Here is an 18671-nt window from a genome sequence, read left to right on the forward strand (position 1 = left end):
TCAAGAACCACATTTGAATAACAAGGATGTAAACGTAACGTCCATATGTAAAAAAATTTTTTTGCCTCCTATGTTATAGTGTTTGCCATGCTATATGTACATTATATACAGTTTATGCTGTCATCTCCTTTTTTTTATTATTACAAAGTTATAAAGGTGCATTGTAAAACTTGTAGCGGGTGGGGCAAGGTAGTGATTCTATGTTGCCACTCAGAGATAACAAGTTTTGGCCTTTTATTTTTTACTTTTTAAAATTTATTTGTTCTGAGAGAGAGAGTGTGAGAGAGCACGTGGGGAAGGGGCAAAGAGAGGGAAAGAGAGAATCCCAAGCAGGCTCCACTGCCAGCACAGAACCCAAAAAGTGTGAGATCATGACCTGACCCTAAATTAAGAGCCAGATACTTAACTGAGTCACCCAGGCACCCCTTGGCATTTTAAAAATGTATTTATACTCTAAGTATATTTTCACAAAAATTGGTTGATTGTATATAGACTTATTTGATATCCTACCTTTTTATTTATATACAGTGCGAATACTCTTCCGTATCACTTGTTAACATTAAAAATAAAACTGACAGTTATTTTACCAGCAAAAGGTGATTTTATTTGGGAATAGCAGAGAATTGCAACTGTGACCAGCAAGCTATGGCAAAAACCGTACACAAGTGTGCAGAGCAAGGGAAGCAAGCTCTTTTATAGAGTATAGGAGGGAACTGGGAAGGTTATGATAAACAAAACAGTCATGCAGGAAACTGGGAGTTGGAAGTATAGTGGCTTCTCATTGGCTGAGCTGCGGCTCTCTCCCATTGGCTGGGCCTTGCCAGGGGAGGAGGTAAGCCTTTCTTCCTCCTGATGGGATAGTAAAGTTGTATCCACTGGCAAGATCCTTCTCTTCCTGTTGGATTTGCCATTGATGAAGAGTGGTGGGGCATGAGAGCTCCCCTTGCCAAACCTCCAGACTCTATTTTAGTGAGATATCCTTTAATTTTCACGCAGTAAATAATCTCCTGTACATTTTTACTGAATAAACTCCTAGTCAGTGAAGTACCATTGTTAATCAATGCTTTATCTTAGAACATTTATTTAGGTTATTTATAATCTATCAGTATTATAAAAGTGTTTCATCAAACATCCTTACACATAGATCTTTGTTAACTTGAACTTTTATTTTATACGAGACATTCTAGTTCTAGACTCTTGGTATACATGTGCTTTCCCTCAGGCAAAAGTGAAGGGTACTTTTTGGACCTTCCTTACAGGTCATGTCTTCGTACATGAACAAACTCAAACTTGCTTTGGTGCCAGAAATACAGCTCTATTTGAACAAAAGCTATTAACACAAACTGCTATAAACAACAGTTTGTTTAAAATATGACGGGTAAGGACTAGGATATATTTCAGAAGCCTGATGACGTTAGAGTCAAATTAAGGGGATTTTTCAGATCAAAAATTGGTTACATATATTGTTAGAGTGTCTGATGCGGTTACTAATGGCTCCCAAAAATTCTTGAACTGGATTAATAGGCTCATACTCTGAATATGATACAAGAAAAAATGACTTGAGTCTAGTGAAATTTCATTAAGATTGAGTATTTCAGGAATCCTAGTGGTTTGGTTTTTGTTTTCTGAAATTGGATTTTATTTTATCTGATAATTTCAGTTTATCTAAATTTTGTGTTCTCTTTGTGTGATGCTGGATTATCATTGACTATTATGGAAATTCAGTGTTATGGCTCTTTTTAAGCTGTGGTGCATTTAACTTACTGATTTTTATACTAAAAATGTAAAATAAAGATTATTTTGAAGATTTGAATAAAGTGGTTCAGTTGCATTACCAAAAAAAAAGCAAAAAAAAAAAAATTGCCTTCCTAAAATATTATTCCACTTTCCACTTAGGCCCAGAGTATAAGGATGCCTACTTTAATGAAGTCTAATTACATCTGTAAAGAGGATAACTGAGACTGTCTTATTTTTGTTGTTAGCTATTCTAATAGGCTCTACCAATATAACCATGACTTTGTGAAAGCAATCAATGCCATTCAGAAGTCTTGGACTGCAACCACATACATGGAATATGAGACTCTCACCCTGAGAGAGATGATTAGGAGAGGTGGTGGTCACAGCCGAAGAATCCCAAGGTAATAAAGCATATCTGTTTATCGCTAATAAAGATATTTTAATGCCACTCTCCCCTCCAACCTGCTCTCCCTGGTTTGCCCACCATGTTGTTGCTCATTCCAGTTTGTTACATTATCTTTTTTTCTGACCATCTCTCTCTCTCTCCTTTTCACATACATCCTAGTGCTCTGAGTCCTATTTATGGCTGTTGGCTTTCACATCATCTGCCGCCGCCATCGTTCCCTGGCCATTTTCTACATGCCAGCTTAGGGTTTTGTCATTTCTCTGCTGCATTATGGATCAGCCTCCCACCTCCTGTCTCTCTAGTCCCATCTCTTTGGTTTCTTTTCCTCCTGGTCCCCATTCTTAGACATTCTTTAAAATACCAGCTTCATCTTCCTGTACCCAGCTATGATTGTGTTACTACCTATTATCTAATAAATAAACTTAACCTGGTTAACCCAAGCCTTTTAAATTTGTGCCTATATTCAGTATCCTGACCTGCTTTCAGAAAATAAGACACACAGTTACTGAAAACTTTGCTGTCAAGCTAACCCCATTCATGCCACTCTTTGTTTCAAATATCCCTCATCTTGCCTCAGGAACTGTCAGATTTGTCACTGTAAGAATCTCAACACTCCCTATTATCAGGTCCAGCAAAAAGAAAATTGCTCCTTATTTATCAGTGTACTTCTGTCTACTTCCGTCAGCCAGGAGTGACACTTCCATGGCATATTTCTTACTTTAAGAAAATGAATTTATATTAGAAATTTGGTAGATTTTTAAAAATTTCCTCAAAGCTATAGGTGGATCTATCAGAATATATAGTCCCTAAACATTTGTTAAATGACCAAGGTTATTCCGGGGATGCCATACCTTGTTGAGGAGAAATTGATCTCACCAAAGGGCAGAGAACTGGAAACCAATAAGGAGTCAGTGGGACTCAGTAAATTGTGTAGGTAATTTTTCCTTGGTACATAAAAACATTTTCCAGTTTTCAGAGAATACAGTGATTATTTCCTTATTAATCTCTATAGAGTTTTGGTTCAGGTTTTGTTTGAACGGGCCACTAATTAATTAACTAAAATGCGTTTCTGATTTTTTTCATTTGCAGACTAATAATCCTAATACTCTGACATTTTTCAATTATGACTCTGGGTAGAGATTTTTCCTATCTAACTGATAGCATTCTCTGATAATCCTGCCCCTTTCTCAAAAGACTCTCCTACAGTATTTCTCAAAGTGTATTCTAAGGAATTTCCAGCCCATGAGACTCTGGTGAGTGGAAATTAGGGAAGAGAGCATGTTGTATCCAGGTTTGAGAAAGTGAAGGAACTATATTGTGTGTGTGTGAGACAAGAAGTGAGAACTGTTGAGTAAAAATCCAAAGGGGCGCGAGAGAAAGAGGTTTGAGCATCTGAGCCTCAGACACAATTCCTTTGCCATGTGCCATGGGCCATGTTTCTCAGGAACTCTTTTGTGTTTGGCACTTCTGTCTCTCCACCCAACCACCTTTGTTTTAAAGAAGGGCTAGCTTTATGAAGCGCTGCTTCTGTGGCTACGGCTCCATAGAAGTTTAGAGATAGGAGATGGAATTGAGTGAAATGGAAAATTCTGAAGCAGACATTGTGGTCTGGCTGCCTGGTTTTCAGTAGCATTTTTGTATATAAATTAGTTCTAAGAATCCAGTGACATAATAGAAACTCTCAGATCCTTAACTTGAGGTTCAGGGAGTCATTGAAACTGCTGAAAGTATAGAAAAAGTATTGGTTATGGTCATCTCCCTGAGGTCAGAGCTTTCACCAAAGTTAAAGAATCTAGACCCAAATGATTAAGAGCCCAAAATGTGTGCTGCACCTATAATGTTTGTAATTCTTACCTGTCTCACAAATGGCTTTTGCTCTTCATTTTCACATCATCGAGCTTCTGTTGTCACATTCTTTTAGTTTTGTCTGTCTGTGCATTGACAGGCAAATACTCTGCCTTATAGCATGGTAGGAAGAGGGAAGTTAACATCTGAGTGCCTGCTTTGTGCCAGACAATCGCTTAAATAAAGGTATCCACATCATATTTAATCCTCTTAATGGCATGGGTGATGATGATGATGATGGGAGTTATCGTAAGAGCTTAATCTACTAAGGATTTGCAGAGATAGGAGCTGTTCTAAGCACTTGGTAATCATTACCATATTTGAATTATTTTATAGTAATCGTTTGAGGTATGTATGATTATACCCATCTTAATAGGAGTCAGTTGTAGTTTTGTGATGTTCTTGTGATGTTTCTTTCACAAATGTCAGACAGCTAGTAAGTGGTGAGACCATTTGTAGGAGGTCAGTATGACCTAAGATATCTGCTCAGAAATTACATTTTGCTGCCAAACTTCAATTTCCTTTTAAAAAAAATTGTGTATTTATTTTGAGAGGGAGAGGAGAGAGAGAATGAATGGGGGAGGGGCAAAGAGAGGGAGAGGCAGAATCCCAAGCAGGCTCCACAGGATCAGTGCAGAGCCTGATGCAGGGTTCGAAATCATGAACCATGAGATCATGACCTGAGTCAAGATCAAGAGTCAGACGCCTATCGGTGCTGACAGCTCAGAGCCTGGAGCCTACTTCAGATTCTGTGTCTCCCCCTCTCTCTACCCCTCCCCTGCTCGCATTCTGTGTCTCTCTGTCTCTCAATAATAAATAAGCCTTAAAAAAAAAAAGAAAAAAAGACGCCTGACAGAGCCACCCAGGTGCCCCCAATTCCTTTTTTAATCTTTCAAATTACTTAGTGTATTCTTAAGTATATACAGGACAATTAATATGTATTGATTGATTGAATCTTTTATCCTTGCAGTGCAAAATCATGGAAACTTTATTTCCTTCCAAAAATTGTTCACACCTAATTTTTACTTATAAATCTTGAAAGAAATATCCAAGATTCGTTTCTTGATTTGTTTTTTTCTCCTGCCCTAAAATTTTCGCGGTGCATAGCTTTTTTATGTACCTTGGTCATTCCATTGACATTATCTAAGTTGTATGTTTTATAACTTACAACTTCTTTGTGTTATTGTAATTGCTCTGTGTTTCATATCTTTTTTTTTATGTTTATTTATTTATTTTGAGAGAGAGTGTGAGTGGAGGAGGGACAGAGAGAGAGAGACAGAGAATCTGAAGCAGGCTCTAGATTGTGAACTGTCAACACAGAGCCCGACGTGAGGCTCGAACTCAAAAGCCATGAGATCATGACCTGAGCCGAAGTCAAATGCTCAACCAGCTGAGCCACCCAGGTGCCCCATATGTTTCATGTCTCTTAATGCAGTCTTTCATATGGTCACAGATCACATCAAGTTCATCTCCTTGTCACGTAGAGTTTCCAGCAATGTCCTGGCTTAGTTAATATTTTAGTGAAAAATTGATACTTCTTTATGGAATATGCTATCTTTACAGTTTCAGAAGGTTATGATTGCTATTAACGAGTGGTTTTTGTTTTTCCTCTTCCTCTGTTTCATTTCCATTGTGTCCACTGTGTCCATTGCCAGTAACTAAATTGGAACCTGGTAAACTGGATAAGCACTGAAAAGTTAGAACAGTGTGATATGGCAATGCCAAGTTGAATGAGAAATTCACATAGTGTATAATCAGAAAGATACATGTTATCAAGGTGTAATAGTAGTGCCCTAACTAAAGAGTTGATAGAGCATAGAAGTGAGTTTTTTTGGCGGCTGGTGGGTAGACGCTGCTGTGTGAGTGGTCTTTAAAGTAGAAGTTAGGGAAGAACTTCTAAAGGGATTTCTTCTAAGCAGCAGGCAGCAGGCATTTGGGGTAAAAGGAGCAGCAGGAAGACCTGGAACACTGAAGTCATTTCACAGACTGGAAAATGCCTAAGAAATCTAGTGTGTCTAGAGCTGGAATGCTATTTGTTTTAAATTGCTAACATGGAGAAGCTTGTAGAACAGTTTTCTCATTTCCGGACGATGTGTCTGTCCCTCATCCATCATCCCAGGCAAGTCCTCTCTTTGTGTCTTGCTTTCCAACCATATCCTATAAGGTACAGTTCTGTAATGATGAAGCATTTTCATCTGTTGTTTATGGAGCCAGTTGTCTACTTGACTTGATCTCTAATCTCTGTGCTACTTGACTTCTTTTATAACCACCTCACCATCACCACTAACCATCTCCTGAGTCAAACCTCTGTAGTTCCTGTATTTTCTCTGTATCCTTTGTAGGCCATCTTCAACTTCCCATGTGTCTACTTTCTTAGTCACAATCTGTTTAAGAAAATGCAGCTATTGAAATACACTAAAAATAGCATCTCAATGATGTACATAACCAGGGTCCTTTCATAGAAGAAAGTTGCTAACCCTGAAAAAGAAACCAGTTGTGAAAGCCATTTGTAAAGCCATTTATAGAACTTAGTTGTGTAGTTGAAACACTGGCCTAGTGGACACATTGTTGTATAATTGAAACATTGATAGGACAAGTGCTCCTTGGGCCTGAATGTAGATTTTAGGCAGCCATGTAGTTGAAATCATGGAATTAAGGGTTAGGAAATCATCCTCAAAGGAATGACTATATGTTGATGTCAAATGTATTATTTCTGTCCTAGACCCAAACCTGCACCACTGACTGCTGAAATACATGAAAAGCTTTTACATTTGCCAGCATCTTGGGACTGGAGAAATGTTCATGGTACCAATTTTGTTACTCCTGTTAGAAACCAAGGTAAAAAAAAAAAAAAAGTCTGATTTTTCATTTATTCATTCTGAAATACTGAACACTTACTATATACCAGGCTCTCGGGTTGATTCTGGGGATACAGGGATGAAACAGGCACAATCCACTTTAGTAAAGAAATGGAAAGTATATAGCCAATGGCCACTCCTTCCTTTTTTATCCACGACAGATCAGAGATAATAGATAATCTCCAGCTGAGCCCAGCATTTCTATAGTAGCCTTCTGCAAGTACTTCTAGGCGGCTAATGAGATTAATCAGTAACCAGTAAGACAAGCTCATCTGCTCTCCCCAGTAGGAGAGACTCATGCAGAAACAAAGAACTGCACAGAATTGAAATTGGTCTTCCTTCTGTAAGTGCTTTGGTGGAATCTGCCTTGGCCATTTGCCCCTACACATTCCACCCTCTGCTCCCCACCGTTTAGTTTTTAGTTACTGTATGAGCCCAGAAAAATAGATCCTTAATTTTTTTTTTCTGTTACAGTAGATTTTTTGAGCTGTGTAAGGACCTTTTTAATTCATTTTATGTCAACAGGACATATGATGGTAAGTATTAACCAAGCTTCCTGAGTGGTGACCTTGTGGAGCCCAGCTTTACCAAAAGTATCATCATAATTGCATTTTATCCATTATTTTCAGAAATTTGATACAATATGAGTAGATTGAATAACTCTTCCTCCAATAGTGCTTGATAGCAAATTATCTTGTTATCCTAAATTTTAGCCAACAGTGACTTGGAGAATCATTTATACCGTACTCAGGTTTATTGCTTCTAAGCTCATTTTGAAGATAATTACAGTACACACGACTGATTTGTTACTGTAAAATAGGTGTAGTATTTGCTGTCTGGAAACATTCTGATTAGTGTCTTCTGAGAGGATTATAAGTTAATAACACCCCAAAATAAATTGTTCTTCCCCTTTCCTAGAAATTCCATGATAATCAGCCTGACTTCTCAGCATTCACCACCAGCCCTTTGATTCCATCCTCACTGAATCCTGGCAAAGTCTTCTGAGTGTACAGATCTTTGAGCAGGTCTTAGAGCAGCCAGCCAGCAAGGTTCCTGTACTCCAAATGACATCAGAGGTCTCATCTCTTTGTCTTTCCTTTCACGAGTTGTTCTGGGACTCTTCAGCTCTAGAGAAAGAGATCCTGAAAATTCTCCCCTGCTTTTTCTTTCCTGGGGAGGGCTTCTTTGCAAAGGAGGGATGGGGGATGAGAGAACTTTGCAAGTAATTGAGAAATGAATGGAGAGTGAAATTAAAGGGCTGATGTCCAGAGAGGCTTAAAATTTACTCTGTCATCAAAGAGATGCTCTATACTTATCTGAGAGGATTACGTAAATACTGCACGTCAAGTGTTGATTATTGAGGGCCTGGCACATGGTTGTTCTTGCCGTATTATAGGGTGTTTATAGAGCATCAAATGTGTTATGATTTTTTTTTAACGGCTGAGGATATAAAGACTAATTGATATAGCTCTTGTCCTAGGGATTTGCAGTTTAGCAAGATCTGCAAGCCAAAAACATTAAAATATAATATGGTAACTGCTTTTGTAGTGTTTTTAAAATTTGCTGGGGGCATAGGAGAAGGTCAAAAGAAAAGTTTAGGGCTCCTGGGTGGCCCAGTTGGTTAAGCATCCGACTTTGGCTTAGCTCATGATCTCATGGTTCATGAGTTCGAGCCCCATGTCTGGCTCAGTGCTGACAGTTCAGAGCCCGGAGCCTGTCTTTGCCTGTCTTCGGATTCTGTGTCTCCCTCTCTCTCTCTCTCTGCCCTTCCCCTGCTAGTGCTGTCTGTCTGTCTGTCTCTCTCTCTCTCTCTCTCACTCAAAAATAAGCCATAAAAATTTTTAAAATTAAAAAACAAAAGGAAAAAAAAAAGAAAAGTTCCACTCACTTCCAGAAAGACACAATTGACTGGTGATGAGACAGTAATGCAAGGGAAGGAAATTAAGAGTTTTTAAAGCTGAATTCTTTGACACTGGTTTTCTCATAGCTTGGTAAAAACCATTGTCTCCCATGTTCTATATTCTGTGAGTGCTATAAATATGATTTGTACAGACACGGGCAATTTTTAAAGGTTCCTCTTTTGACTTCCTTTTTGGTTGTCTTTACTTTGGGTTGGGGAAAAAATTAATTATTTTTTCTTCTGGGAAACTGGGCTACTTGGAAAATTCCACTAACATTAGGAACACCAGTGTTCTAGGTGACCCAGAATTCAAAATTACCCAAGTTAAGGTAATTCACAACTTTGCTGTATTCAGAAAGCAAATCAAGGTGAGTGACAAAAGGAGTATTGCGAGGAAAATGAGGTTTTATCTTGACACTTGAAGGCTGCTTTAAGCACCAGCTGTGTGGCTAAGATTTATGTCTAAGTGTGAGAGGGAAGAGAAACTAGGAAATTGGAAGACTTGGACTTTGTTCTTCCCTCTTATGTGCTGTCTTTATTATTGCACCTTCAAAAGGGAAAGGGGGTGTCTCTCAGGTCACATTACTTAGGGAATGAAGTGTTTTTCTAATGTCCAAAACCTAGTTCATTTAAGTCTTGTTCTAAATACCCTCTGTACGCAGGGCCTGAAATTGTTCCACGCTATTCATTTTACATACAAGATAAAAAGGAAGTGCCAGAAAGGTCCAGTGACTTGCCCAGAGTCACACAGCTGAGTCATGGAGTAGGGATGGGGAAGACTCCTGATTCCTTACTAGTTCAGTGTGTCCTCCACTGTGGGAAGGGGCAGCCGAACATAGTTAAACCATATGGAAATCACATTAGCTCTTTGAGTTGGTGGAAATTTGATTACTGCAAAGCTCTGTCTGGGTCAGACCCCCTTAATTCTTTGTTGCCTTGTAGTCTTAAGGAATAATGGTTCTTTTAAAGTCTACATTCTAGTCTTAACTTTTTGAAAGGAGGCATTAATTTCCTTGGCAGCTGACACATTATTCTGGGAATGTCAATGGCTTGAAGAAGGTTGTGTCCTTACCTCATTGCTGCAGTTTCTCTCTCTTAACAGCACATTCTGAGCCTTTGAATGTACATGTGGCCTATCGCTCCCACAGTGCTAGATGGTCAGATGAAGAAGGTTCAATGGTTAGTACCAAGAGTCATTATTTCTGTGGATACCCATGGCCCAAGAATGCTGGATGATCAAAATGGGGCCATTTCCCTATTCTTGGGATGTTATTTATTACAAGTGTACCTTGAAAAGAACACTGGCTTTATCTATTTACTGTTGCTGATCTAGTTCTCTGACACTCTCATTTGAAAGAGGGGTCCCAAGGATAGCATTATTTAGATGGTTTCAAAAACAAAATGTTCAAGTTAATTTTGGCCTATTTAGTAACTTGATGACAGGAAAGAAAGTTTGAAAATTCTTTCAAGTAGATGCAGACATATGAACTGAAAAGAACACAACCTGCCTTAGGAGATGCTTAGATACTAGCACCTGCCATCTATTCATTTTGTGACTTTGAACAGATCATTGCTTCTCTCTGAGTTTCAACATACACATTATCAAGTGGGTACTACACCAGGTGAATTCAAGATCCTCTTCCAAGTGTTTGTCCTAATCGTCATCATTTAGGAGATCTCTTAGCAGTAAAAGCAGTATATGGTATGGATAAATCTGAGATGTTTATAGGGACAAGTTTGGGAAACATCTGAAATGGTAGCAGTTAAAGGGTAGTAGAGTTCTAATGGACTCTAGTCAAGGACATGTGGTATTGTTTAACTACTGGAGAGGACTCACAGTAGAGTCTAGGTTTCTGCCTCCCTTATAGCTTAGAAACAAATAAAGGTTGACTACTACCAATGAAGTCACTTTTCTCCCCCTGGATGTAAATCTGTATACACTTGTTAGTAACTGGAATGTTCTTTCTACAAACACGCATTGAGTTTCTTGATTGCATCAGGCAGCTAGATGAAGAAGGCACATTTCTTATGTACACTCATGGAAATTCACAGTTCAGTTTGAGGAAAACAGTATAAGTAATTCAGCTGGAGTGTAGGATGTTAGGGGCTGAGCATAGAGTATCCTGGCTTTCATTTGTACTCAGGGACAAATGTGAATCAGCATCACCTGGTGAAAGGGAAGAACAGTGTCCCGGTAGATAGTAATCTAATACATAATGTTGTTTTGGATACTTTTCTCTCTAAGGAAGGCAGTTACTAAATTTTACTAATTTCAGGTTTATTAAAGAGAAGGCAACATACTCTTTATGTGAAATGGATTTTTTTAATGTAATATTGTCTATTCATTAATCTTATTTTAGTGCATAAGGGAGTGCTCACCATTCAAATAATTTGGTAAATAATATATTAGTACGTTGAATAATATCAATTGTGTGTAACTACATTTATACCAATATTTTTGATTTGTTGCAAGCCTAACTCTATGTAGAATTTGTGTCAGTGGCAGAGGTGAAAGAGGCTGTATAATAGAGATACTAAAACTATGTTCATTTTTTTCTAGAATGTAACAAATTGAAATCCCATTTTTGTCACATGAGCCATATTTTCTTAAATGTATTTATGTGTTTACTCACACCTGTTAAATGTAGAAAAATGATATATGAGGTATATAAATTACCTCATAATAAAACATTTTTTTTCTCTTGAAAGAGCAACTATATCCCTAGCATTTGCTTCTTAATAAATTAATTTTGTCTTCACCAGGACATCCGGGTATTAAATAAAGCAGTTCTCTTTTCCCTTCTCCCTTACCTCTATCCAGCTACTTTTTGTGTTCCTCTTTCCTCTGGGTGACACTTCTCAAGGGACCATGACTGTATTGCTCTTGCCCTTTTCCCCTTAGAACCAGTCTGTTTTCAATTTCATTACCTCCATATTCCTTATACCTTTACTTCCTCATTGGCCACCTTAAATACCGTATCTGTCATTATAATTACTCTCTTACCTTTCTTGGACTTTGTTGTATTTTGCCTCCTCGACCCTGGTTAAATTGAACTTTCTATAATACACCCATACCTGAGCCATTCTTAGTGTTAATTCCACCCAACAAGTAGCTTTAGAAAATGCTGCTCTGGAGATATTTAAAAGCTCAGCTCACATGTGTCCCTTCATAGTTTTTCTCAACTGAATGGCTCAGAATGCTACAGACATACATTATTTCTTGATTACCAGGAATAGTACCAAATTCTTTTCAGAGATTAGAGGAGTTTTTTGGTTTCGTTTTGCTTTGTTTTGCCTCCTAAAATATTCTCCCGGAAAGCCCCATAGAGTAACCTTGGCCTTTTGAAAGCTGACATCTTAACATTTGTCTATAAGGTTAATAGTGTTTGTCTATTGAATCTTCTATATTGGGCTGATTCTTACAATAACAGCAACACACAATATAAATATGTTAATTGTATCTCTCCACTCACATATTTCTGTGTTTCTTTGTAAGTGCTTCAAAGTTCTCTTGGGTTATATATCTTGCTTTTCCATCACCAGCATCTTGTGGCAGCTGCTACTCATTTGCTTCCATGGGTATGCTAGAAGCAAGAATTCGTATATTAACCAACAATACTCAGACCCCAATCTTGAGCCCTCAGGAGGTTGTCTCTTGCAGCCAGTACGCTCAAGGTAAGTGTTGTATTTCAAGCCCTTTTTACCTGGGTGTGGTAGGCCATTGTTGGCAAAGGTAAAAGGATAGTGTAGTAGAGAGCACACTGTCTGTAGTCAGAGCACCTAGGTGCAAGTTCTGGCCCTATCACTTATTCATGAGTGATTCTCATGGAATTCACTGCACCATTCAGCAAAATGTCACTAGTTACTATGTACTGAATGAGCACTAGCTCTTAGAAGCCTTTTATGGACATTATCTAGCAATGCTCAAAACTTTGAGAAGTAGATATCCCTGTTTATAAACAGGACAGACACAAAGTTGTTCTGTAATATTTTGAAGGCCACACAGCTTCTAAACAGTAAAGTTTCAGTTCCAACTAAAGTCTCACCCCAAAATGTAATTTGTATTAAAACCATACTAACACTGGTTTCTCTCTAGGAGGAAACTAAAATTCTGAAAGTGGGCTTTCAGAACAGGGCATGGGTAATCTATGTAGAAAGCCCAGCTGCAACTGATTGACAGTGAAACATTCTCAGGTTAAAGTTTTCTGTCAACACCAGATTGGGCCAGTAGAGAGTGAAACTGCCAGGAATGATTATTTGTCATTGAGCCTTTTGTTCTTTTTGAAATACTTATTAAACCCCAACATTGTAACTTCTAAGCCCTGGGAACTGTAAGTATCAAGACAGCCCTTTATCCTCATGAACCTTACACTTAAGTGAGGAAGGTAGAAATTAAGTAATGAAAAGAACGGTGAAGAAAAAATACACGTTAATGGATGTTTATAATAAGGTAAGGACTGGAGGCAGGTGATGGGGACCTGATTTAGACTTTTTTTGCAGTAGGTAGTCAGAGAAGACTTCCTTCAGGAAGAGCCACCTTGCGGTGTCTGGCTATTTAACAATGATAGTAATAATAGCCAACTTTTATTGCTTTTACATGTAGTAACCAGTGCTACGAGGAAGGTACTATTCCTATCTATATTTTACAGATAAGTAAACAGAGATATGGAGAAGTTAAATTCTTCACAGTTTTGGATCTGAACTTCACTACATAGTCAGGCTTCAGAGCCTCCCCACTCAACCACTGAGCTATTATAGCTACCTTCCATGTCAGGTGCCAAATAAATGTCTGTTAATTATATGGGGATGAGAGGGTAGTTAGCTTATGTGGCTAATGGATGAATGAAGTAGCATTTAAACTAAGAACAACTCTTGGGGGTAACAAAAAATTAATGGAGTAGAAAAGGAAAAATAGGAAATCGGACACTTTCTCCTCTGCCTCTTTCTAATGTGTGTTATTCATCCTCAGGCTGTGATGGTGGCTTCCCCTACCTCATTGCAGGAAAATACGCCCAAGATTTTGGGCTGGTGGAAGAGGCATGCTTCCCCTACACAGGCACAGACTCTCCATGCAAACCGAAGGAGGACTGCGTCCGTTACTACTCCTCCGAGTACCACTATGTGGGAGGTTTCTATGGAGGCTGCAACGAAGCCCTGATGAAGCTTGAACTGGTCCACCATGGGCCCATGGCAGTTGCTTTTGAAGTCTACAATGACTTCCTCCACTACCGCAAGGGGATCTACTACCACACTGGTCTGAGAGACCCTTTCAACCCCTTTGAGCTGACTAATCATGCCGTCTTGCTGGTGGGCTATGGCACTGACCCAGTGTCTGGGATGGATTACTGGATTGTGAAAAACAGCTGGGGCATTGGCTGGGGCGAAGATGGTTACTTCCGGATCCGCAGAGGAACCGATGAGTGTGCAATTGAAAGCATAGCAGTGGCAGCCACACCAATTCCTAAATTGTAGGGTATGCCTCCCAGCAATTCCTACTGACTTCCATCGGTCATGAGAGGGGATTGGTGTATCACAGATGGAGACGTTTATAGTAGTAATTGCAGAAGATTACGAATCAATTCCTATGAAGATTTTTGCCTTTAGAATGAAAACTGCCTTTGATTTGAATATACCTTCCCATTGACTTCTGGCCTACTTTACTATGCAGGAACAAAATGCAGGATTTTGTTAATCATTTGTAATTCAAACATGCTATATTTTTAAAACTCTTTGTGAGAACACAGATTTATTTTTCAATTGTAAAAATCAAGAAAATATGGAAATTATTAAATTTTTTTTTAAGTTTTTAATCAGTGTTTAGGTGACATATATGTGTGCTTAGCAGTTTTCATCATTGGCCCCTTCAGTTAGACTCATGTTATTACTTATGTAAGTACTTAAAAAATAAGAATTTGAGTGTATTTCAACTAAAAAAAAAAACTATGAACCCTTATGATAAGGGCAAATAATGACTAACCCTAAAATTATTCCCTGGATGTTTGATGAACCAGAGGCCATAGAGAAAAGAAATAAGGTATTTTGTTTTGTTTTTTTAATGTTTATTTTTGATAGGGAAAGAGAAGTGGGGGGACAGAGGATCCAAAGCAGGCTCCACACTGTCAGCACAGACCCCGATGCCCTCAAACTCACAAACTGAGATCGTGACCTGAGCTGAAGTCAGACACTTAACCGATTGAGCCACCCAGGTGCCTTTCTGTTTCTATATGACAGGGATCACTACCTCATCCACAGTGGCAGAATTTATTAAAAATGGTGACTGCATGGAATACCATGATTCTTCAAGCCATGGAATTAAACTCTTAAGCTGTACAAAAAACAAGTTTCATAATCTAAAACTTGTTTACATTCGTGCTAATTAGAACATACAATCAAAGTCTGGTGACAAATTGAGCTCGCAGAGGATGGGAACTCTGGCTAACCTCCCCAAAGACATGTCCAGGAGAACAACATGTGTTGTATGTGTGGAGACACCGCCATCCACAAAGGAAAATAAAGTTTAGCTGTGCAGCCAAGCACAAGCGAGGCATTGACTTTGGTGCTTAGTGCCTGGATAAGTTTTCTGGCTGTGCCTCATAGGAGCAACAAAGCCTTAGGCAGTTTTCTTAAACCCACCTGTGTTTCAGTTTGCTGGTCTGTGAGGTGGAGATAACGGGATAGATAACCCTGTGTAAGCTCTCCATGTCTAAACCCTTGCAGTTTTCTGTGGCATGGTTTACTTTATTTAAGCTTTATTTAAGCCTCAGCCTTTCAACATCCCAAGTGGGGAAACAAAAGTAGATTCAGATGATGCAATTTCACAGCATCCAGACTTGCTCGCTGACCTTTATTTGACCTCTAACCACTGAATCCAGGAACTGAATAGATTTGAATAGTAAAGGATACATGTACCTACTTCTTAGACCTCCCCGAGGGTTAAATGCCTTCATAATACGTAGAACATGTAAACAGTATTTGGAATGTAGAAAAGAGTATATAAATACTGGATATCACTCAAGTCTTTTTCTGAACACAAATCGTAAAATGTTTGCTGTGAGGAAACAGCTAACACCTGTTCTATAAATAAACATGCCGTACCTTGCTATGAGAGTCGAGGAGGGGCTTATGAGATTTTTCCTTTTTTTTTTTTTAATGTTTATTTTTGAGACAGCGCAAGCAGGGGAGGGGCAGAGAGAGGGGGACAGGGTCAGAAGCAGGCTCTGCACTGACAGCACAGGGCTCAACTTGAGGCTCAAACTCCGGAACCATGAGATCATGACCTGAGCTGAAGTTGGACACTTAACCGACTGAGCCACCTAGATGCCCCAAGATTTTTTTTTAATTTTAAGGTAGAACAGAATCTACAGAGGCACACTGGCACAAAGAAACAAAAACCTTCAAAAACTTGAGATAATTTAGATTTTTTTTGGTGTAGAGGTTTTTACATCCTTGACTGCACTGTTGCCTCTGCTACTCCCTCTGTGGAACAGGGTGAGAGACCATCATTTGGAAGCTACGGCTGAGAGAAAAGTCACTGCAATTCTGAAGTAAAAATGACTAAGGTTAATCTATGGGTGTAATACGTTGATTTTCTTATTTGGGGTTTTCCTGTAAGGATAAGGTAAGCATAATAGTCACAAAACGTTAGTGCTGGAAGGTCACCTGGTCCACCTCTCATTAAAGTAAAAACAGGCCAGCAGAGGTGAAATAGCATACCTGGGGTTCTAGTTAATAAAGATAAATCTGGATTCCACTATGTTCAGGGCTTTCTACTGTTCCTGCTGCTTCTCAATTAAAAAAGGAGAAAGGAATCTGTGTTGTGAGACCAATAAACTCACCGTGTTCTGTAAAATCATTTCTAAGTTACTTTCCAGCTTTCAGAAATCTTATCTCTCTGGGGCAAGTACTCTAAGCTTCAATCCGCATGTGGTAGTTTAGAAGCCTTAATTTAACAGTTGTCCTCTAAATATAGTGATACTTATATTTCTTAACTGTAATAAAGATTTATTTTTGCTCTAAAGTTAAGTGGAAACTTCCTGACCACAATTGGAAAGCTTTAGACATATCAGAGTCTTCTGCTTCGATGGAAATTGCGTGGACTTGAAACTGAATATTGGTAGTGTCAGTTAGACACCGGACCTTAGTTTCATTAGCTATAAAACATTGACCTCGTTGAATTGCAGTTGTGATTGAAAGTGTGAAATTGCCTGGACTGTAAAACAGTTGAAACCTCAGCAGACATTCTGGTTGTGTTACACAATGTTCTCATCATGACAGCCAACCAAAATCGGAGGAGAGAAACTGGCCTTTGGACAGAAAATGCAACACATGTCTTTGTTGATGTCCTCCTTTTTCCTTTCAGAAGTCCATTTATCGAGATTGCCTTTCTTCAAATGCTTTTTAAATGTTTATTTATTTTTGAGAGAGAGAGAGAGAGCGAGAGAGAGAGAGCAGGGGAGGGGCAGATGGGGAGACACAAAATCTGAAGAAGTCTCCAGGCTCTAAGCTGTCAGCACAGAGCCTGATGTGGGACTCAAACCCACGAACAAGATGATGACCTGAGCTGAAGTCGGACGTTTAACCGACGGAGCCACCCAGGTGCCCCTTCGAATGCTTTTTAAATTTTTTTAATGTTTATTTTTGACAAAGCATGAGCGGGGGAGGGGCAGAGAGAGAGGGAGACACAGAATCCGAAGCAGGCTCCAGGCTCCGAGCTCCCAGTTCTGCAAGCTAAAATACAGCTGAACAGTAACAAGAATTAGTCTATGGAGACAAAATAGCTTTGTGCTCTGAAAATATGGACCAAGTCTTTGCTTCTCTAATGCTTGTTATTTAGTCCTTAGTTCAGTTATTGAACAGAGATCTCTAGTCTTTAGTGTTTGTTTAAAAGGCAATGCTGATATTTACTTCCATGGGCTATGTGTGGCAAAGTTTAAAAGAAGCAATGGGTATTTGTTTTTATACTACCTGCCCTGTAAAACAAAACAACAAAAGGTTTAAAGTGCTTTGTAAAGTTAAAGGTGCAGTAAAATAACTTAAGGCTAAATGAGTGAACGTAAGTAAAGGAAGATGAAGGTAGCAAAATAGGGTATGACCATGAATAAAGTCTGTACAGTCTAGCACATTGGCTGATACATGGGGATCATGCTTCAATAGCAGTTCTCCACCAGAGGTGATTTTTGTCCCTCAGGAGACATTTGGAAATGTTAGTAGACACTGGGGTCATCATACTGGGAGAGGGGACACAGTCCACAAGGAGATATTATCCAGCTCAAAATGTCAGTAGTGCCACGGTTGAGAAAGCCTGCTCTACAACATGAAGACTGACTGGCACATCTTTTCCAGTGTCATTGACTATGAGTCTGGAGTTCTCTCTTGTGCAACAAGAGAGTGGATGCAGAATTGAATACAAGAGACGCTCATGTCCGAGAGGAGACAGGAGCCCCAAACGGGCATTTCGTCTCTGTATTTATTGAGCTCACAAGATACTACCCATGTGGGTAGCGTGAAGACAACAAGATCTTACACATGTGGTGAGTATGAAGAAAGCAGTCAGATAGTAATCATTAACTTGTGTGAGTAAGAAGCAAAGGATCCTGGGGGGTGGGGGCGTGACAAGTGGAGTTTGTGATCAAGGTACATTGTCACCAGATGGAAAGTAATTTCCTGCAGGTGATATAACAAGTTACTTGTGATCCTATTACAATATCTCACTACCTAACCTCAGCGCTTTCGCCCCATGGTGGTGGCTTTCCACCGTAAGCTTTTTTCTAACCCATTTATGTAAGTAGAACCTGTTTCCCCACATCCCAGCAATTAATGGTGGTATAGACTTTGGAGAATGGGGAGAATTCCACAGGCTCAAGTTATCCCAGAAGCTTCCAGAGAGTATATGAAACTTGAGCTAAACTGTGAAGAATCAAGGGGG

At 39.1% G+C, this 18671-nt stretch overlaps 1 protein-coding gene across 1 annotated transcript in view; it reads left to right on the top strand.

Annotated features, from left to right (window-relative positions):
* Positions 1–14556, top strand: part of CTSC (cathepsin C) — a 37793-nt gene extending 23237 nt beyond the window's left edge. Inside the window, exons 4-7 of the mRNA XM_043579977.1 lie at positions 1983–2138; positions 6711–6826; positions 12290–12421; positions 13716–14556. Of these exons, the coding sequence (XP_043435912.1) occupies positions 1983–2138; positions 6711–6826; positions 12290–12421; positions 13716–14218 (907 nt within the window). The 3' untranslated portion in view covers positions 14219–14556. The remainder of the gene's footprint in view (positions 1–1982; positions 2139–6710; positions 6827–12289; positions 12422–13715) is intronic.
* The last annotated feature ends 4115 nt before the right edge of the window (positions 14557–18671 follow it).

The sequence above is a fragment of the Prionailurus bengalensis genome, chromosome D1, assembly GCF_016509475.1.
Source record: "Prionailurus bengalensis isolate Pbe53 chromosome D1, Fcat_Pben_1.1_paternal_pri, whole genome shotgun sequence".
In the NCBI taxonomy this organism is placed as follows: Eukaryota; Metazoa; Chordata; class Mammalia; order Carnivora; family Felidae; genus Prionailurus; species Prionailurus bengalensis.